Here is a 24,556-nt window from a genome sequence, read left to right on the forward strand (position 1 = left end):
CCTCTTGTGAAGAACAGCTTGAGAACATTTTGGGTACAAATGAGTTCTGTTATAAGAAGCACAGGTACATACCGTATATACATGTTTGTTTTTTGCTACATACCGAATACTAGGGCTGCAACGATAAATCAATTATTTCTCTAACTGTCAACCAATTTGATAACCGATTAATCTGTTCAAGGCTAAAACAAGTTGTCACACTATTCAGAAATCATGGACCTAATGACTAATTAATAATAATTTATGAAAATAACCCTTATTTGCAGCCCTTCTGAATATTACACCAAAACACTGGATTTACTTGGCTACTATGTTTGTATTTGTGCATTTATTATAGTTACCTGTTGCTGCAACACATCAAACCAGCTGACTGAGGCTCACTGTGACAACATGGAATGATTTTCTCCTCATTTTACTTGGCACAAAAAAACATTTTAATGCACTCACTGTATTCACTACTGGCTCTGTCCTACGCTATAGTCAATTTGTGTCACTTTGTTTTGCTACAGATGTGAAAACTCTCCTCTAGTGCACGTTAGAAAACTAATAAAGATCTCTCTAGTCAAGTTTTGTGTTTTCATGTCTAAAAATCATCATCGTAATATAATAGATTCTGTTAACTGCTGTTATATCAATAAATACTCATAACCATAATTTTTTACAGCCCTTATTTAACTAAAAAATATATGTAGGAAATTCCATTAAATAAGCATATTTACACATTATATTCATAAATAAAGTAGAAGACAATGGTTTTTCACATGATGTTTGCACACGACATGAAACCGTGTTCAAATGCACTGGATTAAAAATGTACAAAAAGATGACAAATTTTCACCTTAAACATACTGTATGAGAATATGTAGAAAGAAGAGATGGACGCTGTGCAGAAAGGTTTCATACCATGACAAACCTCGGACACACTCGTTCTCTGCTAAATCTGTTGCTTCTGAAATCTGATTTTTGTGCCCCGTCTCAACCTTCAACATTTTAAACTCAATGTTAATCAATATACAGCTCTTCTTGGGTCTTGATTTATTGGTTGTGGTTTATTTAAGCTTCTTAAATGTGATTATTTTTAGTTGCTTTGCTTCATAAAAATGCATATCTTTGGTTTGTGGACAAATCATGACATTTGGGGTCATCGAGTTTTAACGTTTTTTTTCCTTTATGGACCAAACAACTAAAATAATCTTATTTTTTTGTTTCTGTACAAAAGTCAAGAGTGACCATGGTCGCAAAAGCCTGCCCCACACTGGTGGATTTTTAAATCTGACTTGAGTTTAGGTTTTAATCCTGAGAAAGCACAGGCTAGACGATCCAGTCTCACAGAAACTCACGTGATTTAAAAGGACTTCAGAATATACTGTTAATGGACAGTCGGTGTTATCAGCATGTTTTGTGCTGAGAAACACACAAAAAAAGAAAAAAGTTACGGTTCTAAACAAAAGTATGCAACATCTGTTTCCTATTCAACTCGCTCTCATTGGTTATCGGGGGATTCTGCTCACGCCCCCAATAGCTGTTGAGTCGTAAATATCAAACACGTTTAATACGATTATGATTTGAAATCTGGAAGACTCTGATGTGTCTGATGACGTTAAAATCGTGTCTGTTAATCCCTCAGACTACAGATAATTTGTTCACATCAGCCCACGATTGTTGGAAGGGCCAGATTGAGACCGAAACCTGGCCAGTTATCCTCTAGTGTGGGGTTGGCTTAATATATTTTTTTCATTCCGTTATCTTGATCACGGCATAATCATCTTTACGATAACAAGACTTTAACGAGTAACGCATTATCTCGCGATGGTGAGATAAGTCCAAACTGGGACCGGCGCCGCCTCAGAGTTGACGGCGTTCCAGTTGAAGTCTGATAAAAAACACGGACACAAACATATCTTAGGCTAGCCATTGTTAGCGGTAGCAGTCGTAAGCTATAACGCAGTACTTTGCACATGCTCTTGCGACTAAATTGGAAAAAAAATTCAGGCCAAGTGAACTTTTAGGTAAAAGTAGCAGTAGTGTTTTTACTATTGACACGAGTGTCAGCCATCTTGAAATGCTAGGTTTGTGAGGTTACTCCGGGTTTTCAAGTTGGAAATCCGACCTTGAGGGGCTGTTCCAGTTGAAATTTCTGACTAGGAAGTTGAAAATTCCCACTTCTGACCTTTGACTGAAGTACAGCCTAATGCACTGATCAGTAGATTCTCCATTTTGTGACATTTTCAACTACTGGAAGGTGATGGAGCCTACATGCTGCTGCTGTTTCTCAACTCCAATGAAAAAATATTGGTAAAAAGGATACAACCTTTAAATTATTTGTTATCACGCGAAAATGAGCCTTGTTATCCTGTGATAACGAGATATAGTCTGTGATCTCGACAAAAGAATGAGAACATACAGTAGTGACGATTGTCTGTAAAAAGGGGAAAAAAAAACCTTCTTCTTGTTATAAAAATATTTGCATTTCAGTCACACTTGATGTGGATGGAGAAATCAATACTTTTACCAAGCACTAGGTAAACTATGGGTTAAGTGCTGTTAAGCTGTGTCAGTGGCGTCTTATTCAGCCCTTATCTGTTGTATTGACCATTTTCGCCACCGCTCTTGTTTTCTGCTCTGTTTCACTGTATCGATCTTTATTCCTCCTGTAATCTGCCGCCGAAAAACCACTTCACACTTTAAACCAAATCCACAGTACTGTGTCACAAACATCCTCTGGGCTCTTTCGGGCAACAAATATCAAGCACTCGTGGACACGTGCACACGTTGTTAACGGTTCACTCCACCGTGCAGTCCCCCTGGGGGGAGTGTTGCAGACGTAACACTTCACCTACAACTACAGTGAGAAGTGTCGCCTGTTCACAGCCGCAGCTCTGCACACTGTCCTTTGCTGTCCAGGCTTTGGAGACAAAACAAGAAATGTTAAATGCTCCAGGACTAGAAATGCCTCGGTGAACTCTCCAGTAATGGGGCCTGGGGGTTAGAAATTACACACAGGCGTCCACACTTTCTAAGTTCTGACCTGGACAGCTCAGTAGTAAAGAGACCCAGATCCACAGTGACTCCTTCCCTTTCCGTCGCCTGAGGAAGGAAAACATGTGGACATGTTTGTTGGTTTGTCTATTTTCCTCCTCTCTTTTCTCTTCTTTTGAGTCGAACTCCAGCCTCTGGGTCTTTACAATGTCCCCCCCCCCTCTTTCCTCCTTCCTCCTCTCCATCTCTATGGGTTGGGATGGAGGCTGATGGGAGCTGACATGTTGGTAGCATTGTCCTCATCGCACAGTTAATGTGACCCCCGAGGATGTTGTCCCTATATGCTTGGCCTGATGGCACAGAATGCAAAAACGCTGCTTTGTGGAACGTGGTTGAGAGTGGGGACGAGCGGGGACGGAAACAGAACGAGGAGCGAAGCAGAAGCAGGAGCAGACTTGAGGAGATCCAACAGAGTGGATCTATGGCATCTAAAGGCATCTATGGAGCCTGGAAATGACCTGAACTGTTACCTTGAGATGATGTATGGTTACATGTAGCCTACAAATCATATGTGATATAGATTAAATTGACCACATCTAACTTCACTATTCTAGTTTTACTTCTCAGAGATGTAAAATTGATTAGTTCCTTAATGGACAATATAATTTTCCCCCCAATTCTATAAGGATTAATCACCAAAGATTTCATAAAATAAATTAATTTTGAGTAGAACGTCATCACTCGGGAGTTAGGTGAGAAGATCGATATGACCTTGCCATTCAAATGTTTTAACTCGTGAGAACACTGGCAGTGTCAGTCTCTGCACAGTTAACTACTCTGGAAAGATTAAAGTGATAATATATTCATTTAATTGAAAAATGAACCTTAACAGTCCCATTTTTGGGGAAAAACGTCACATCTCATAAACAATTTTCCAACTCACGATGTCAAACGCAGCAAACGCAATAAACACAGCCACATTTGAAGGCACCACAACGTAGCGTCTTGAAGCATAGGCATAACGGCCAGTTGTTTAAGGCCATGGTTCTCAAACTGAGGAACGTGCACCACCAGTGGTATGCGAGCTTCCTCTTGTGGTACGCAAGTACAGTATTTTAACGTTGCCGTTACTTCCAGAGCTCAATAAATGACCTTTAACCTCCCAAGATATTTGGATTTGAAGATCAAGGTGGAGTGAAAACATTTGCTTTGTGATTGTTGTGTATTTGTTCTCTGTATGTTTGCAAATGGAAATAAATGTTGAGTAGTAAAAAAAACCCAAAAACCTCCCAAGATGTTGTTGCCATATCCAAATGTTAAAAATGACTGTTTAGATTCAATAAACAAATAAGTCCAGAGTTATAATTTTCTTCCCCACAGATAAACTACAGAAATGCAATATGAAGGATAATAAACCATGTTTACGTCAAATCAAATTGTTCTACTTCTTCTCGAGTCCGTTTTTTTCCGTTTCAGGCTTAGTATGGAATCGTTGTTTTTGTTTTTGTATTTGTTAATTAAGACATACTGAACCTAAACGCAACCTAACACACACGACCTGAAACCGAAAAACCTTTGCATGATACACATATGACTTTTGTCGTTATGTTCTCCAATCCGTACAAATGAACCCCTCTGAGACTACACTGCTGCATCAAAACTGTGGCGGGCGAGAATCTGTGAAGGCTGTTAGACCCTTAGGAACCTGAGAGCAACCTTGGTTAGATTTCCCTTCATGTAGAGTCTGTATACTTTATATGTCAAATAATGATCTTTACAACCTGAGTCCATAAATCTGTCAGAGTTGTGGTTCTGTTTAGACTCTTTTCCTCCTTAATCTAACTCTGTTTCTCACACATCGGTCACAATGTGCCTCCCCACTTCATATCCCTCACATTTTGGGCCAACTGCCCCAAACTCTGACATGGCGCTAACACCAAAGTCCACTCATTCATGCGTATTTGCAGCAGGCTGCTCTCTGAGGCACTGGGGCTCAAACGGTCACCTCAGTCGCACTGTGGGTGGAGTAGCTCTTCTGCCTAGGGTGGTGGTAATGGGGGGTTTGAGATTGGTGTTGCATGTGGACATGCTGTCCCTGTCCCTGTCCTGCTGCGCCTCCAGCTCCACCATACATCCCTTCATAGGGCTGGCAGAAGAGATCCGGCATGTTCTCTATACTCTCGTGCCTCCTGGTTGAGTAGCCATGTCTTCTTGTGGAGCTATGCAGAGAAGAGGACGAGGTTTGTCCCGGGACAGAGGTCTGCCTGTGGACATGACGGGCCGTTGGCTCCCAGGCCTTGAAGGCTGAGCTGGAGAGGAGCGGGTGTGTGGTCTTGGGGAGATGCGAATGCTCCAGATGGCTAGAGGGGATGGAGATGGACAGGGGGCCATGGAGGTCGTGCTGTGCTGGCAGGGACTGGTGGATGTAGGACTTGTCTTTGGGCTGCACTGGTACAGGCTGGAAGGCAGGGGGCGCCACAGGTTGGTAGTGAGAGAAATCCATGAGTGGGAAGCTCTTGTAGTAGCTGCTAGATGCACTGTCCGCTGTAATGATGACAAGAGTGAAGACAGTTTGTCAGAAGAAGTGACATTTAGCCTTGTGCACAAAGCATTCATTCAGGAAGTTACGGAATCATTTTTTCATAGTGTTGGACATGAAAAATGTAGACTCGACCTTTAAAATCTATGCTTTATGTATATATATATATACATATACAATATCTTGAACAGCCTTTGTTGACTGAAAACTATAGTTTGTCAACAGCTCACTCTCCCGCACCAAAGTCCATAGACAATATCAGTATTTTTATCTCACAGGGAGCTGAAGGCCTAATGATGCCTTGTTTGGTAAATTTGTGTCACTCAGGTAAATCTGAACAAAAGGATTTCAAATACTAAAATCACAAAACAGCACATTTGGACATACTAATGGAGGCAGCAGTGGATCAACAACTCATAGGAGCCATGTTGTAAAATCACCAACTTTCTCCATGGACTTTGGAGTGGGGAGTGAAAGCGACACAAATTTCAGTTCTCTCCTGGAAACAGTGATAAAAATGTGGCTTAGAAATTATGATAAAGATATGTATGCCTAAAACTATGTCACTATAAAGATGCAAAACATAACTGGAGAATGTTAAATCGAGTTAGGACATTCATTTTGTGAGACAGAGTTGGACATTTTGTTTGTTTTAACTTTTAATTTGGCCTCCAGAGAAAATTCTTTCTTTCGGATCGCCCGACTGTATGTTTTTTTGTAACCCTGTCATCACTGTAACAATGATGCCATTTCCCAAATCTTAAACTTTTACTTTAGCCATGAATGCTATCGTAAATGCGTCATCATGGGCCAAATTAAAAAAACATACATATGAATACCTTTTTCCCCACATATTTATTTGATGCAGTAAAATGGTCATGGTATGGACAGACCCTGTTACCACGGCCAAAACCAGCGTCGTTTGTCATCAATTCATAATATAAATCATGACAAGAGCAAATGTGTACATAAAATATGATATTTCCGTTTCATTTTTTACTGCCATTGACTGTAATTATTCCGAAAACTTAAACCATTTATTTCCAAGAGATATACTGTATGTTTGATAAATGAATCACAATGTTTTATGCATGTTATGTAAAATATAAACACATACATCTCAAGTAAAGGGCTGAAAAAAAGTTTCTTTTTTTTAACCTCTAAACAATATACTGTATATCTCCTTTAAACCATAAGATTCACAAATTAACAATTACTTACAAAATTATTGTCTGTACGTCTAGGACTAGAAATGTCGGCTGTATATAGAGACTGAAGGACGGTGAGAAGAAGGCACAGGAGGGTCAAGATGATAGGGAGAGGTTTATTAGAAGATCAGAGGGGAAAGCTGGGGATTTAAATATTTCTAGTTGGTGTGTTCCCTCAAGGTGAAACACAGCGGCTTCTCCCATATTGGAATAAAAACAGAGCAGAAGACAGGGAGTTTGTATACCGGGAAGAAGAAACTGAGTGTAATGGAGAGGATTGAGGTACAATTATGTCAGGATGTGGGGGTTATAAATACCCTTGCCCAGAGTCGTGTGGGTGTGTGTATAGGCATGAATGTCACATAGCATTATTTAAATAAACTAAGCAATATGAGGCCATTGCTGCAAGCTTCATGGCTGCGTGATCGGTAACCTTGTGTGTGTGGTTTTCATATTTTTCTCTATTCTTTAAAAAAAAAAAAGTTTATAGAAAATGCATTCAAGTTCAAAATTATGACAAAGAAATATTCATGGCTGTATAATGCAGCACAATTGTGTTAGACTGTGTGTACGATTCATGAATTTGTAGGGTCATAGGATTTTTTTGACCTGCCTTTCTCATAGGAACAATTTATGAGGAACAAGTATATTGGTGCATTTTTCTGTTAGAACTTAAGGCCACAATGCTACACCAAACAATATAGCATAAGATGTTAAACACATTACAATGAATATAATAACAGAAATTGAGACAGTATTAACCAGGCCAATAAAGAAAGAAAATAAAAGTTATCAGTAAAGCACACAGTCCAAACAGTGTTAACAACTTAGGACTTTACAGACCCATGGCATCTATTCTTTCTTTTTTCAAAAACACAACCAGCGTCAAAACTAGTGACTTTCTGACAAGTTTTAAATTAGTTAGCATCAATCTGCTGCCTACTGTAGTCACCTGAGAAGCTAATACTGTCATAAGCTAATGATGACATCATTAGCAGGCTAACATTAACAGTTCTGTCCTGTCCTTAATCTGATTTTTGGACATTCATACTATAACAAACTTGCTTCATTCCATATTCTCAAAGTCTTTTTTTTTTTAAATGACTACATAAACATTCTTTCTGCTTGTAGTCCTGCTTTTAATCTAATTTTAAGAATTGTATGCTATTGCCAAACTCGCTTCACAAGATAGGGCTAGCTTGACTCACTGGTTCGCCCTTATCTATAAAACCCCCTTTTCTTGTAAAAACTAAACTAAACCAAAGAAAATTGAATCATTCACTGCTATAACATGATCTTCCAATGACACGTGACTACTGCCTTCACATATGAGGCTAATAATGACATTATTATTGTCTTTAACTTTTTTAGTTATCATGTAATTTGTCGTTAAAAAAGGACCAACAAAAAAAAAAATCACATTTCCTTTTTCTTCATCTAGCATCCAAACAAGAGACATCAACACATTTAAAACCAATTGCTTCAACTGGTCTGTGTGTGAAATCAAGTTTATATTTCTGAGACCATTATTTATTATTAAGGTGGAGGAAGGGCCTACCTAATGTTCAATTAATGTTTTTGTGATTACATCTCTGATGCTAAACTGTGTCGAGGGCCTACCCAAAGGCCTCAGGGCCTTGTGTAAAATGTAGTTGTCGTTGGAAAAAGACTCCATGTTTAATAAAGTTAAAATAATCCACCTTGACACGCAGTGAATTGCCTTTGGCAAACTGGTGGATTATAATTTTATTCTCATGGGATGCCTACTATTACACCTGCTACTATTATTAAAGAACAACATGTGTATGCGTATGTGCACGAGTGTGTGTGTGTTTTTGTGACCTTTGCAAGCATGGAACTGTACATTCATCCTACAGCGTCTCCTCCAGGCTGGATTAACTTTTACATGTTATATGTTGCCGTTAGATCATAAATATCTTACAAAACTACACAGCGTCGTGAAAGTACAGCAGAAAAAAAACCCTGCAAAAGTAGAACTCGGAAAACATCAATGTTTTTGAGCCATTTGTCTCTTTATTTGCAGTATTTTTGTGACATGTTGTGTTATGTTCAAAGGTCAAGGTGCTTTTTTATACCTTTTTATTTGTCTTCCGATCCTCCTTATCTCATGTACATCAGGGAACTATAGAGGCCTATTTATATCAAAAAGGATGTCCTTCCTCATTTGCGTAAACAAAACACTTGCTCCGGCGGACATTTGGGCTGCTGTAGAGACATGGCAGTGCAAAATGGCAACTGCTGTAAAGCAAGGCCCTTGCCTGATGAGTTTACCCTGTTTCTGCCAATAAAACCGTTTTTAAAACGAAATGGTGGAAAGTAGTATAGAATACAGAGTGTGAGTAACTTTATCTTCAACTTGTGAACATTCATTAAAACTGCTACTAGAGGGTGTATCCACTACTAGATGTATTAATGTGCAAATAAGACGAAAAAACATCACTTCTAGATGCATCAGTAATATACATATATATATATGTATATATATATATATCTCAAAATGATGAAATAGGAGGACCATTCACAGCTTTTATAATGTTTACCTCTATACTTGTGAATATTGAATAAAGTTATAGAATTCATCAGTCTCTCTGTAACATTTAGAAAAACATAACATTTAACAATTAATATCAACTTCCTGTTCGCCATGAGGAAGAGTACAGTAGGTTCTTCCAAACTACTGTACTTTAAAGGTTATTGAGTCAGCTGGAGTCAGTGTCATTGTGCCTGTGTGTGCCTGTGTGTGTGTGTAAGTGTCCAACTTACCCACAGCTTTGAGGGAGGTGTACTTGTTCATTCCCACGTTGTTGTGGTTGCTGTGTGGCCGTGGAAGCCCTGGTCCAAAAGGCCCATGAGGAGAATTATTCAGATGGTACTGTTCTGTTACAGGAGGCAGACAGAGAGAGAGGCACCGTCAGAATGTGGTAAAAATACAACACGCATAATATAAATATCATTAACCTTTAGGGAATGTGACACGCGCGTCACATCCCGTTGCGGCAAAAACAATACGCTCCAAAGTGCACGTCCCGTCTCGTAAGCCCAAAATAAAACATGCTTTCAAGACACTTTACTGTGTCAGACGGTACCAGTGGTTTTACTGAGCGTGTCATCAGTGAAAGTGTCACATCAACACTGAGCTACACAAAACAACAACTCCCTCTTTTTTTCTTTTCTTTTTTTTATCTAGCCCGCGGCTGGTAACTTTGGGTGAGACAGCGGCTTTGACCCCGATGTCCACCCAGTCTCATGCTAAATGAACTGAGGTTAATGAACAATGGAACAAACTAGTGGAGAGAGTGAAGCCCTGGCTATTAGCATTAATGAAGTCCACTGATGCAGCCAGCGCACTTGATGTCAGCCCCCAGGGACACACACACACACACGTAGCACTCACAAAGGTTTACACACACACACAAACACACACACACTGCCAGTGCGCTTTATAAGGTCATTTGGAAGAGTGAAAGAAATTCAGTGATATTTAGCTTTTTTTAAAGCACCACTAGCATGTGTTTTGCTCTCCCGCTCTCATGTTACACATTATATACAAGAAATAATCTGCTCTCTGGCCATTTTATTAGGTACACAGGATATCTAATAAAGTGGCGCACTCAAAGATGGGCTTCTGCATGACTTGACTGGAATAAGTGGTTAACTGAAGTACTATTTTCTCTCATTTGGAACCAGTCTGGTCATTCTCCTGCGACCTTCGGCGTTGACAAGCCCTTTTTTTTCTGCAGAGAGAGAGATCTGCTGCTCAATGGGTGTTTTTCCCTTTTTCAGACCATTCTCTAGGTGTGCACGGGAGTGTACATACAGTCGTCTCTGTGTTTGTGTGTTAAATAGACATTTCTTTCAACCGAAATGAAAATGTCTGAAAATGACCTTTTCCTGGTGTATAAACACTGACCTTGTCAGTGCCAGTAGACGAAAATCTGAGACAGGAAACGTTTAGGGCTAAGATTTGAATTGTGGCTGGGTTAGGATTAGGGATAATGGTTCTTCAGACCCTCCATTGACTCCCATTTATTTGGACAGCGTTAACAAAATGATGTCCCTTCCATAATTCAAGCGTGAGCCCGAAACTTTACCAGTTCCTCAGAAATGAGGTTTTGCTCCCCACGTTTATGTCAGAAAAGGTCCTGCAGAGGTAACAGATACAAGTACACACACATACACACACAAAGGGAAGCAGAGAGCTGGTGGAGGAGGAGAGAGGAAGATAAATGAGGAGGATGAGGATGTTCTGGTGGAAATACATTAGAATATTAGGCTGAAGCCGTCGGGTGTAGAAACATCAAGAGTTAGATTTTACAGCCCTGAGCCTGTGCCTTACACACACACACACGAAAATCACCTTTAATCAGCTTAAACTACAACACATTGATAAAAGCTCTCTGTGTGTGTGTGTGCAAAATCATTCAGTGTAATCCAGTGGTGCTGACCTCTCAGCATGTTCTAAATTAGCAGATTATGAGTCCTTTTCTTCTTCATATCATATCACCGCCCTCATACTGTCATACGTCTTCAGCTCGATGACATTTACACACTCCATGACACAAACATGTCAGAGTCATGTCGGCAAACAGCTGTGATATTGATCTGTGTTTACAGGAAGCAGCGGTGACCGAAGTTTGTCTGTTTGACAGACAGACCGGAGAGAAACGGACATAATGTGTCCACATTGTGATGCTTTACAAGGTCTTTAACCTCACACTAACTGAGGGAATTATCTGAGCTCCTGGCGCACGGTCGTTGAGTTGAAGGCTCCAGCATGGCTGCACATATTAATTTCTCCATTAAGCCAACGTCTGAGCGTCGGGGTACTTTTAAGTTCAGAGAGGCCAGGAATGCTGCTCACTGAGCGACGTTAATGTCCTCTTGTCTCAGTGGGATTCACAGTCGGCGCGTGATTAAGGTGGACGCCGAGTCTTCGTCTTGTCTAAATAATGAGCGTGTCTCGTTATAACGACGTGGATCTAGTGGACGTTTAAGACTTTTCAAAATGTCCACTCTATCACAACTCAAACTATTTAATTAGAAGTGTGCACAACAACAACCGGCTCATAAATGACTCTGTAATAATAAGGGTCAGGGGATGACCTAATTAATGAATGATTTATATAACTGACAGTTTTGATAATCAATTGGTTTTGAGTGGCATTGGTTTCATAATATAGCAGCTCATTAAATTTGAATGCTCCGGTAGTTTTACACCTCTACGACAGTAAACTACGTAATATTTGTGGATTTATGCTCAGAACAAATCAGTGAATCAAGGAAATAATGAACTATCTTTGAAAATAATTGTTATTAGTTGTCGTACTAAATAAATAGCATGCGTCGTGGCTGTGAAAGCGTTGTTTTGCTGTCTCTCTATCGGGGGAAAAAGTACAACGCACCAAGTTTTGTGCCAAAATTGATTATTTTCCTTTCAAATGGGAGCATTATTTGCAAAACTGACATTGTTTTTTGATTTAAAGAAGATTAACTCCCCAGGAACATGTTTTCCTGTTGCAAACAGCCTAGAGAGTCGCCCCCTGCTGGTTAACTGCTCTCTCTGTCCTACTTCCTGTCCTACTTCCCTTCCATTTTTGTACTCAGTTCATGTTTGTTACTGTCAGCCACGGGCTTTTTTAAATACTCGCCTCCAATGATTTCAAATGTGTCCAGTTGCTGTGAAGGTAATGGCCATTAGGACACCGTCGGCCATCTTGTCTACAGCGGAAAAACCAATAGTGTGTTTGGCAGTGTTCACTTTGTCCTGTCTGTGGCTCAATTAGGGAACATTTCTGCGTCACATTTTGCAAATTTGCCCACAAACTGTTCAAAGTGTCACTTAAAGAAAAGGCAAAGGCAAAAATGATCTTCAGATTTCAGACGGCAGTTTCTTAAAGTGGACAGAGGATGACGATCTTGGACGTTAAGGTGGAGTGAGTCATGATTTGAAGCACTGGACGAATTGACCTTCAAATGTCAACGTGCGAGTTTGTGCTAAAAATTGTGTTTCAGGTGACGTATGTAAGCAGACAGTCCTCGGGCCCGTTTACCTGCCTGTGTTCTTTTTGTTTTTGTTTTCTTTTTGTCTCCGTATACAACGCTTCACAGCTGCCAGTGCTTATTGACCACAAACAGCCGGTGGACATTTTCCCTCCTCTGGGAAAAACAGAGTGTAATGTGGATAAATATGGAACACATTAGCATCAATAGGTATCATCATCAACACTGATTTCTCTGCCAAGTCCCTCTGCTTTTGTCTGGACACGTGCCCACACACTGACATTCATGAGGTGGAGGAAGAAAATACTGATTTCATGGTGTGATACCGTATCGATTCTTCATAGTGTTGATATATCGGAGACATTTTTGACAGTGGACTGTTAATTTGTCCGCTTTGTCAAGTTTTTCCATCTTAGTCATAGTCACAACAAGCTAAAGCATCGTTTTCATCAAAAAGAGTCGTCTTTCCAAGCCAGAGAAACTGCATCAATCTCTACGTGCAGTCGTCAGTGAGACCGGAGGGCAGGGACCGTCTACAAAGTGCAACGCCTGAAAATATTTAATAACTACACGATAATACGGTGTAGTGTCATCAAACTTTCTGAAAACTTCGCTGATGCTCTGTACATGACACTACACGGTTTGAAACTAAAAGAAGCTTTTTTACAGCTCGTTATCTGTCTTTTTTTCTTCAATCATTTTTCGTTTTGAAAAATGAACAAACTAATGATACACGGATTGTTTAGTGTGGTATTTTTTTTCCTAGTTTAACAGCGTCAGAATCGTTGTGATGGTAAAATGTCTTGTTGTGGGGAGATTAGGGGCTCTGTCCACTGCCCCCTATACTCTCTGTAGCCTTGTGTAGTGTAAATATGTACTCCAAAACTGTAGGGGGAGCTCCATACAGAAAAAGGCCAAGTTTTGGCCATTTGACACTTCCCCCTTCTTTCCATTCACTATATATATAAAAACAATACTACATTTGCTGGCCACACGGTGGTGTAGTGGTTAGCACTCTCGCCTTGCAGCGAGAAGACCCGGGTTCGAGCCCCGGTTGGAACAAGGGTCCAGGGTGTACCCCGCCTATCGCCCGATGTAGCTGAGATTGGCACAGCACCCCCTGCGACCCTCTGGTGGAGGATAAAGCGGTAGATGATGACTGACTGATTTGCTGATAATGTAAACATAAACAGGAGAGTCGCCTCCTGGTGGTTATTTAACATATTCTTACATGTGGGTTAGCCTCAGGGTACCTTCATAAATGAGTGTTCTCAGATACATGTTCATTAAAATGTATGATTTATAAAAACAGCAAGGGGACTCCCCCCCCCCTCCACTGTTTCTTCTTTTATTCACTCCATCATAGTTTGATTTAGTTTATTATGCATCTTTTCTCACTGTGCAGTTCAGGCTCGGAACTCGGAAAACACAATAAAGCGTCTGCCAGCGACGCACTGTACAACGCACTGGATTAAAGTGTACGTACGTGCGCGTCCACTCGAGTCATTAGTGTGGCGAGTGAGATTCCATGATGAGAGAGACAGAGATGGACGCTGCAGGCGGCCTCTCATATCAAACACTTTCACACACATTCATCCACTCATACACACACACACACACACACGCACAATCCACTGAATACTAATCCATACACATGAAGACACACTGAGGTTTTGTCCCAACATTGAAATGAAAAGGGGAAAAAAGAAATCCTCCCTCTCTCTGCTGTCAAATTTACAAGTGGTTCATAGTTAGTGAGAAAAGTGTGTCATCCAGACTGTGATGTGTGTGGATGCATAGAAAAATAGCACATGCAGCCTGTAGGGTTGGCAGCCTGCTTATATTAACATACTAATTACAGCACATACTGTAATATGTGTGTGTGTGTGTGTTGCACGTGCAACAAGCATGTGTTCCAGTTACAGATGAAGATCCTCCTGTACTCTCTCTCTCTCTCTGGGCTGCAACTAGTAGCTTTGTTTACACGGAATGTACAAAATTCAAGTATCTGTACTTTACTTTGTGATTTGTATTTCTAGCAACTTTTACTTTTACTCCACTACATTTCCTAAACACATTGCGTACTTTTACTCCTCACTCTTTAAATACTTTTACTTGTAAAACTTAAGTACATGTCTATGATGTGTCCTCACTATGATACAGAAACAGGTTTTGTGTGTTAGTGTGTGTATTCTCACCACTCCTGCTGCGCAGCATCCTGGCTGAGATGCCATTGGCTCTTCCTCCGCTGGGCGAACTGGCCGTGGCGCTTTCCACGGAGCTCACTTCACCTCCCTGCTGCTTCAGCAGATCTGTCAGTGTCCTGGAGACACACACGCACACACAAACACACGCGCACAGTTAATTGGTGCTTTGATCGCTGATGTTCCGACTGTAGGTTGACGATATTTTGTTGCTTATAAACGGAGACAACAGCAGTTCTTTAGATTAAAACAGCTCAATGCTGTGCCAGAGATTAAAACGAAAGACAAAGACGTTGATTGATTAATGATCAATTGGAATAACTGTCTGATTAGTATTTTTAAGTCATTAATAAGAACACAAATGGATAAGAAACTTCAGGAAAAGTTAAGTTTTCTGTTTCATGTATTTAACATTGAAATATATACAGTAGGAGCTCGAAGGTGAAGACACCAAATGCAAGTCTTAAGTGTTGTTTAGCAACTGTTTTATTTAATTTATTTATTGAAGCACTCCTGTGAAAAACTGTTATTCTTAAACTGTTATACTTTATCAAATGTGGGGTGGAAAATGGGTTAAAATCGACTGATGCACTGATTCCTAAAAATATGAATCAGCGCCGTCCATCGGAAACATCTGTCAACGTCTACAGAAGGAAAATGAGCTTTGTGTTTTCAGCCATTTTCTAAACAAGGATAAAAGTGTCCAGATTATAAAAACAACAACAACAACAACAAGGACTGAGTGTTACATCATCCCCATTTGTTGGTTCACATTACAGTGAAACACCATCAGTGAGTGAATGAATGAATGAATGAGACAAACACCATCTGTCACCGTCACAGATGTGTTGTCGGTCCCTCAGAGAGGGTTCTCCTCAACACCTGGAACCCCTGCTTACACACACACACACATGCACGCACACACACATCATTTTAGTGCTTTACCCTAACTATAACCATAACCACAATTCAAATCTTGGCCCTAAACTCCTATGAAATGAGGTTCTGCCTCATTAGGACCAGGTTTTTTGTCTCCATGAGGACTACTGGTCTTGACAAGGTCAGTGTTTTTCTTAAAGATGTTAACAAATACAAATACACACACACATTGTTGTATAGTATACTTAGAGAGAGACTCTTACAGACATAATGGATTCTTTTCTCCTTACTCTTAACTTAACCATGGCACTTAACCTTCAGCCTTAACCCAATTCTAACCCTTACCCTAAAACCAGGTCTTAACCCCCCACAAAGCCCTTTAAAGATGTGAGGACCAGCCAAAATGTCCTCACAAAGTATGGTTTATACGACTTTTTTAGTCTTCACAAAGCCACAAATACAAGAACACACACGCACACACACACACGCAATTAATTTAAAGTACATCCTCGTGTCCCAGTGGAGTGTGTGTGTGTGTGTGTGTGTGTGTTGACAGATGTACAGTTAGTGCCTCTCTGTGTGCGTTCAGTCATACACTGTATGTAACAACCATCCAGATATTCAGGACACAGTTACAGTTACAGCATGGATGTGTATAAATCCTGTTTACACATAACACAACTATAGTAATGTAGTAGAAAATTGACAATAAAATAGATCTATGTGATACATACGATATGACCCGAGAGAGACACATAGATACTGTACATAACAGATAAACGTCTATTTTTTATTTTTATACTGGTGTATATTTATTTTCTTTTTGTTTATATATATACAGTAGGTGTAGAAGCTGATGTGAACTGAAATGGAACACACAGAATCACACAGGATCATCTTTTAAATAAATATACATTCACAAATGCTAATTAGCTACCAGATAACTCTGCTATAATTACTTTTATTGTTGATTTTTTTTCAAACTTATTTCTATTTTGTTATTATTGAATGCACTGATAAATGAACACATTTTTGCTCTCGACATGTGTCAACGACATATTTGCATAATCATTTGAACCTTTTTAACTGCCCTATAAAACAAAACATAAAAAACGTAAAAATACAAATTTTGTGTCAAATTTGGGTTAAAACGTGGTGTGATAATAATAATATTAATAACACAATAATAACACTCTCTAGGAACTATACTCTCACATGTTTTAAAACATCTTTTCCAGTAAAAACATTTTTGTTAAAAAATCGTGTGTGTGTGTGTTGTATGTGTTGTATGTGACTTGGGGCAGTTTTAGCTGCTCGACATATGGACAAGATTTCCTCCAATATGTTCATGTTTGGACTCGGGGCTTGTTGTGTTTGGATGGAAGAAATGCAAATGAATGACAACGCACTCACACACACACGTTAAACACTTATGACTTGAGGGGACATTGCATTGATTTACTCTCACCTTAACCATAATTACTACTGGCCTAATCCCAACCCTAACCTCAACCTAACCTTGAAACATTAAAATGTAGTAAGTTACGTTATGTGGACTCACTTTTTGTCCCCACAAGGAAGACAAGTCCCCATAATGTGACTGCGTAAACAGGTTTAGGTCCCCACAACATTAGTAATACCTGGACACACACACATGCGTACACACTTTAAATAAACACTTTTTTTTAAATCCCTGTGTATTTGCTGAATTGACACCGTTGATGGTGTTCACTCCCTTGATCAATTATTCAAACACTGGAGCTTCTGTTCTGTTAATGAAGCTCGTGTCTTCAGCCCCCGCTGTCACACACACACACACGCTCTTGTACAGCAGTCTTAGTGAGGACACATGCATATAGCCATAATACATTCCCTATCCCTTCACCTTTAATCTAAGCATCACAACTAACTTAAAGTACAAATACTTTGTTACTGTACCTAAGTACAACATTCACATATCTGTACTTCACTCTGTTATTTATATTTCTAGCAACTTTTACTTTTACTACACTTCATTTCCTAGTAACTATCTTTGATACATGTTACTAGCAAATAAAATCAGAAGAAGGAGAGTTGGTATTATGGTTTGTATTTATATAGAGCTTTTCCTGTCATGATGACATGGAAAAGCCATTCACATGTTGATGACATTCACATGCTGCAACATGGGGTGAAGTGTCTTGCTCAAGGACACATAGTAGAGCCAGGAATTGAACCCATGACCTTCCATGACTACTCACCCTACTACTAAGCCACTTTTTTTTAGATACATAAGTACAGTAAATGTCATATACTTTAAGACTTTTACTTAAGTAATATTATGAAAAAAGTGGCTTCAGCTTCTACCAAAGTCATTTTCTGGTATAATACTTCAAGTATCTCTTTAAGGTCCTTTATACAACTCTGAAAAAAAAAACTTTAAAGTTGTAAGGACCAGGCAAAATGTCCTCTATTTGGCCCCCCACACACACACGCACACACACACCTGGCTTGCGAGCCATGATGTGTCTGATGTGACAGAATCAGCCAGAAGGAGCTTGTTTTTCACGCTCAACCTGACAAACAGAGCAGTGTCTGCCTGTGGCCTCTGCACAGGTCGCTCATACATGATAATGAACGTGTGATGACGTGTGTGAGTAACACGGTCACAGAAACCAGAAACACAAAAAACAAAGCGCCCCCTGCAGGGACTCTGTCGATGACGTGACGTGTAGACATGTAGGTTGTCACGTAGACAGACTTTTAGTGGACTACGATGACGTTTCACCTGAAAAGGTGACTCTACTTTCATCTTCAAAGATGAAACTATATGAAAACAATATGATGATTATTTGGTTTAAATATAAGTAAATGAGACGACCGATACCTTAAAGATGAAAAGTTTCTGTATATTTATGTTGATTTCTGACGTGATTTTCTGGCATAGAAATCATATTCATCCATTCAAAAATCAACTCACATCTTATTAAAATAATCATCTTATTGTCAATCCATTTACATTCATAACTGATGATTCTCTTTGTAAACGTTTGCATCACATAACAAACCTGATCTTTCTTCTTCTTCTGTGAAGATTTAAATCACTTTCTCTTTTTAAATTCTCTCATTCTCGCTCTCTTTATTCTTCACTAAAAACAGAGTTAAACATGATTTTTTTAAACCACATTTGTCTTCCTCCTCTGTCTATCTCTCTGTTTCTTTGTCTGTCTGTCTGTCTCCCTCAGTCCCTCTCTGTCTCTCTATGTGTCTCTCTGTCTCACCCTGTCTCTCAGTCCCGCTCTCTCTCCGTCTCACCCTGTCTCTCAGTCCCTCTCGGTGTCTCTCCCTGTCCCTCTTTATGTGTCTCTCTGTCCCTCTCTGTCTCTCTCAGTCTCCCTGTCTCTCTGAGTCTCTCCCTGCCCCTCTCTGTCTCCCTGTCTCTCTCTATCTCCCTGTCTCTATGTGTCTCTCAGTTCATCTCTGTCTCTTTGAGTCTCACCCTATCTCTCAGTGTCTCTCGGTCTCTCTCTTTCTCTCTGAGTCTCTCTCAGTCTCTCTCAGTCTCTCTCCGCCTCTTCCTGTCTCTCTCTCTGTCTGTCTGTCTCTCTGTGACTCAGTGCGTGCCACTGAGCCTCAGGTCTACACACACACACACACACACACACACTTGGCTCGCTGCATATACAACAACTTGCTGATTGGACTTTTAATCTGCAACAAAACCTGCACCTGTCTCTGTCTCTGGGCTTCGTCGTCGTGTTTATGGAGCGTTGGCTGAGCTTCATGTTTTTTTGGCGGACGCCTTTGAAAACCTTTTTGGTTCTTGCAGCTGTGTGATGAGGATTGATGGGAAACAACATAATGTACACTTATATAGAGAGAGAGCGAGGATAAAATACATGTAAACCCCAATGTAAATGGACCTGAATGTGTTTTGTTGCATTTTTGGACATTATTTTTTGTACCATTTGGTTGTAAATAAAACAAAAAAACAACCTCTGCTCTGTTCAGCATTCTTTTACTTTTAGTTTTGCTGATAAGAAAATAAAAGTGAAATATCTTTCACTTTGTGGCCTTCATATTATCAGCCATCAGCCAAAGGTCCAACAATTCACACAGTTACTGTATATTCAAAATGGAGAAATCACAGCTGAGTGTTCACTGTAAAATGATGTATTACAGTTAAATTGGGGCCACGCGATGGTGTAGTGGTTAGCACTCTCGCCTTGCAGCGAGAAGACCCGGGTTTGCATGTTCTCCCCGTGTGCGTGGGTTCTCTCTGGGTTCTCCGGCTTCTTCCCACAGTCCAAAAACATGCAATGTGGGGATTAGGTAAATTGGACACTCTAATTGACCATTAGAGTGAGTGTGAGCTGTTTGTCTCTATCAGTGTGTGGCCCTGCTGGCGAACTGTCCAGGGTGTACCCCGCCTATCCCCCGATGTAGCTGAGATAGGCACAGCACCCCCCACGGATAAAGCGGTAGATGATGACTGACATTTAAATTGCTGTAGTCAGTCTCCTCCCACATTTTTGATATTTACGAATGAACAAAAAAATCAGCTAATTCTCACAATGTCACACAAAACATTGTCCATATATATATACATATATATATAGATATACATATATCTATATATATGTATGAGTGTATTATAGGGAAGGATATTTCATAGATCAGGGATTCTCAATCCTAGAAGTTTCCTCCAACACACCTGGTTCAAATAAATGGCTCGTTATCAGCCTGATAACGAGCCATTTATTTGAACCAGGTGTGTTAGAGCAGGGAAACTTGTAGAACATGCAGGATAATGGGTCCAATAATGGGCTGAATTGAATAAGTACACCGTCTGTACTGGCAAGATGAATTTTAATATTGCAATGTTATAGAAAACATTTTTTGATGTTATTTTAATGTAATATTTTCCCACCTTATGATTTCCTTTTCCCTATTTATAATAATAATCTAATAAGAAGAATATGCAGGTGGGTATAGCTCTACAGTCTAGTATCGAAACATTAACCAGGTTTGAGCTGGAGTAATAAACCACGTAGTAACACGCACGGGCACATGAGCACAGCTGTTTGTTTGTTTTGTTCTGTGTTCAAAGCGTGTTTTGTCCCTGACCTTTTCCCGAGGACACTGAATGTTCTCCCAAAAACACAAACATATGATTTATTTTTAACACCAGCTGAACAACACTGCCACCCCTCTCTGTCTTCTAATCAAAACCACTCTCGGGTCTCCAGACGTCGCTCTTCACGTGATTCATCTACGAAAACAAAACTTAGAAGGGGTGATTTCTCTCGTCTCTCTCTTTCTCTACCATCAAAGTCGCAGATAAAAACCAGCTCTGCTGTTTTGTGTTTCCTTCATCACGCTCCTTTTTCATCCTCTGGCATTGGAAACGAAACCTGGGACCTCGGCGTAAAGCAAAGTTTCCTCAACTCCGCTTAAACAAACTCTATCTGCTGATGAGGACAACGCGACGCAGCTGAAAAAGCTCCCGTGTGTAACATTTAGGAGGGGTTTCTTTGGCAGACATTGAACTTAGTACCTGTAGGTATGTGAATAATCTAAGATTTTTCTATGTTTGTGTTGCGTTATGGAGGCCAACATCTTACACCTGTGTGTTACTACAGCTACCAGAGATACACATACATCAGAGTATTGTATTTTTTTGTATTTGTATTGTGTTTGTTGAGTTTTACCCCACATTGTTTCCCTGACGCGAGTCTCCATTTGTTGCAATCTGCACACTCACCATTAGAGGTCACTAATTCACACACTCTGGACCTTTACATGAACTTTGACGTGAGAAAATGTAGACGTCACAGATTTAATGCCGATATAAAGTGATGACTAATAAAATGGAGTTGTTAATCTAACAAAATGTTATATTTTTTGTCTCGAACAAACGTGGAGGTTTGAGGCGTCCTACACCTACGGCTCACATGTGACTGCTTAATTCTCAGTACAGAGCTTGGGATTGTGATTTGCAAGGCAAAGAGGATTAATGTTGACAGATACACAATTTTCACATAGCCCACACACTTTTACGTAAGTTATGTAGATTCAGATGTTGTTTTTCTTTTTTGCAGACTCATTGGAAATATAAAGACAATATTTCATGGAAACTCTGATGTGTTTTATGTGTATCATATTAACATTTCTAAAGTGATTTAGTAGTTATTTATGAGGAGAAATGATCACATGGAGAAAGAGGAAGAAACAGGAAACACTGGCGAGACGTCCACCAAACAGCAGATCACAGACTGCGATCAAGCATCAAACAAAATATTCGGTGTCGTGTTTTGAGGAAATTCTGTTTTGTTTTTCATGGAGAGGATGTTTACAACCCTATCCTTTTCTAGACCAAACCAGGTGTTAGATGTGCCTAAACCTGAGCACAGGTTAAGGACCATATATGTGTTTTACGTACATCCATATGTCCCAAACGTTATCTCCGTCACTAACCTCCCTGAGACATAAAAAAAATATATTTGACTTTTTTCGCAAACATATTTGTTGTATGCATTACTTCCATGTTTGAATATGTGGTGTGTAGTAATTTAGATGGTTATATAACTAGGAACTGATTACCATCACCTTCATTTCATGAAAATTGCTAAAAGTGCTAAAATTTGTGTAAACACAGTCATGTTTTGGTTTAGGAATGTGAGCTTACATGTATTTATGTTTGTAGAAACTTAGAATGGTACCATATTTTATGAACCTGGACTGTTGTTCCATCATGTTTAGCTGTTAGCCACCAGTTAGCTACATCCTGCTGTTAGCTCCAGGTAGCAGCATTGGAGTAGTTTTTGTTATCTTTGCTAGTGCAGTTTTGTGGTTAAAGTTTTCACTCAGTCATTTCTGCTGGTTTAAGATGATTATATACAGCTGGAGACTGATTAAAAAAACTCACTGTGAGTCATGAGTTTTACTTTGACTCATTTGTTTTTAACTCAGTGACAGACAAAGAAAAACCGAGATACACAGCACAGTAAAAGTACAAGTATTTTGCCAGAAAATGACTTTGGTAAAAGCTGAAGTCACTTTTAAGTTTATTAATATTACTTAAGTAAAAGTCTTAAAGTATATGATATTTGCTGTACTGAAGTATCAAAAGTATTTTTTTTTATTTTCTGATGTAAAATGTACTTATGTTTTAGAAGTAAACGTATTAAAAAAGCTAGACTGAGCCATGGTAGCTCAGTGGTCTTTCAACTGGAAGGTTGTGGGTTCATGTTCCTCAAGACTAGAAAAGCTCTATATAAATACAGACCATTACTTTTTTACTGATTTTATTTGGTGGTAACGAGTAACAAAGACAGTTAGAGGAAATGTAGTGGAGTAAAAGTGAAGTAACTTGGCTACATTACAACACTGGAGACACCACACATTAAAACACAGTCAATCTTCCGACTTCTCACTTGTCAACCAGTTGATGTGGATGAACAGACCCAACACAGAAAACAGCACAGAGCCTTGAGTCAGTGGCTGCTGACCCACATTTTAAGTGTGTTTGTGTGTTCATGTGTGTGTGTGTATGTGTGTGTGTGTGGGTCCAGTGTCACCCAACAGGACTGAGGAGCAGAGCAGAGCAGAGCAGAGAGTGAGAGGATGTTAAAGTCTGCAGCAGCTGGAGGCTGCAAACTGTCACATGTGACACAGCGAAGCTGTCAACAACTCATCTGTCCTCTGACTGTGAGAGTAACTGAGGTGATGTGAGGCACACATGTGTGTGTGCACTTTAACGCGTATATCTGTCACGGGGTGACACAGTGACAACTCAACAACCCCCAGTGGATGTAACGGATGAAGGGGAAACTAAGAGAGAAGAGTAAGAGAGGAAGGAAACTTTGAGGAAACTCAATCAAGTTTATATCAGTTTACATGGTATCGCTGTAGCATTAGTGGCAAAATCCTGTTTTGCAGAAGCTTCACAGCAAACACACTACTTGTGTGTGAACAACACAACAGCTGGCACACACGTAGGTTAGTGTGTTTGTGTACTTGTGTGTACTATTTAGAACTTTTTGAGGTCCAAAAAATGTACAAACCTAATTGTGTGGGGACATATTGTCTGGCTTTTTAATGGTTAAGACCTGGTTTTTCGGGTAAGGCACTTAGTTGTGATAACTGGGTTGCCGGTTCAAATCCCCATCCGGCCAAAAAAGGGCTGGGGTACCCCTGAGCAAGGTACCCAACTCCCAATGCTCCCCGGGCGCCACTCAGTGTGGCAGCCCACTGCTCCTAATTCAAGGATGGGTCAAATGCAGAGGAATACTTTCCCTAAGGGGATTAATAATAACTAACTTAACTAGTGATGGTTACCATTAGGGATAAAGCTTTGTTTAGTCTGTCCAGATGAATGGAAGTCAATGCAGTGTCCTAAGAGGAATAGCTGTGCAAACCTCTGTGTGTGCGTTTATGTCTCATGTTATGTAATGAAGGACACTGTCATTTAAAGGGTTTGACGGATTTGTCCTGATTGAAAGCACACACGTCAGCGATACTCAATACTGTGTGGACGCACACATGGACTTCCACTGCACGCAACAGATCTGATCACTAGTCCATTTCACACACACACACACACACTTGTTTTTACATCTTAGTGAGGACACTTCATAGACATAATGCATTCCCTATAGCTTTCCCCTATAGTATTTGGTCTCCATGAGGACTGGTCCTGACAAGGTTAGTATTTATGTCAGAAAAAGGTCCTAACGAGGAAACAA

At 39.9% G+C, this 24,556-nt stretch overlaps 1 protein-coding gene across 1 annotated transcript in view; it reads right to left on the reverse strand.

Annotated features, from left to right (window-relative positions):
* Positions 1-3,829: 3,829 nt before the first annotated feature.
* Positions 3,830-24,556, reverse strand: part of shisa8b (shisa family member 8b) — a 28,155-nt gene continuing 7,428 nt past the window's right edge. Inside the window, exons 3-5 of the mRNA XM_044014711.1 lie at positions 14,946-15,070; positions 9,511-9,624; positions 3,830-5,523 (exon numbers count right to left, since the gene is read on the reverse strand). Of these exons, the coding sequence (XP_043870646.1) occupies positions 4,973-5,523; positions 9,511-9,624; positions 14,946-15,070 (790 nt within the window). The 3' untranslated portion in view covers positions 3,830-4,972. The remainder of the gene's footprint in view (positions 5,524-9,510; positions 9,625-14,945; positions 15,071-24,556) is intronic.

The sequence above is a fragment of the Solea senegalensis genome, linkage group LG18 (assembly GCF_019176455.1).
Source record: "Solea senegalensis isolate Sse05_10M linkage group LG18, IFAPA_SoseM_1, whole genome shotgun sequence".
In the NCBI taxonomy this organism is placed as follows: domain Eukaryota; kingdom Metazoa; phylum Chordata; class Actinopteri; order Pleuronectiformes; family Soleidae; genus Solea; species Solea senegalensis.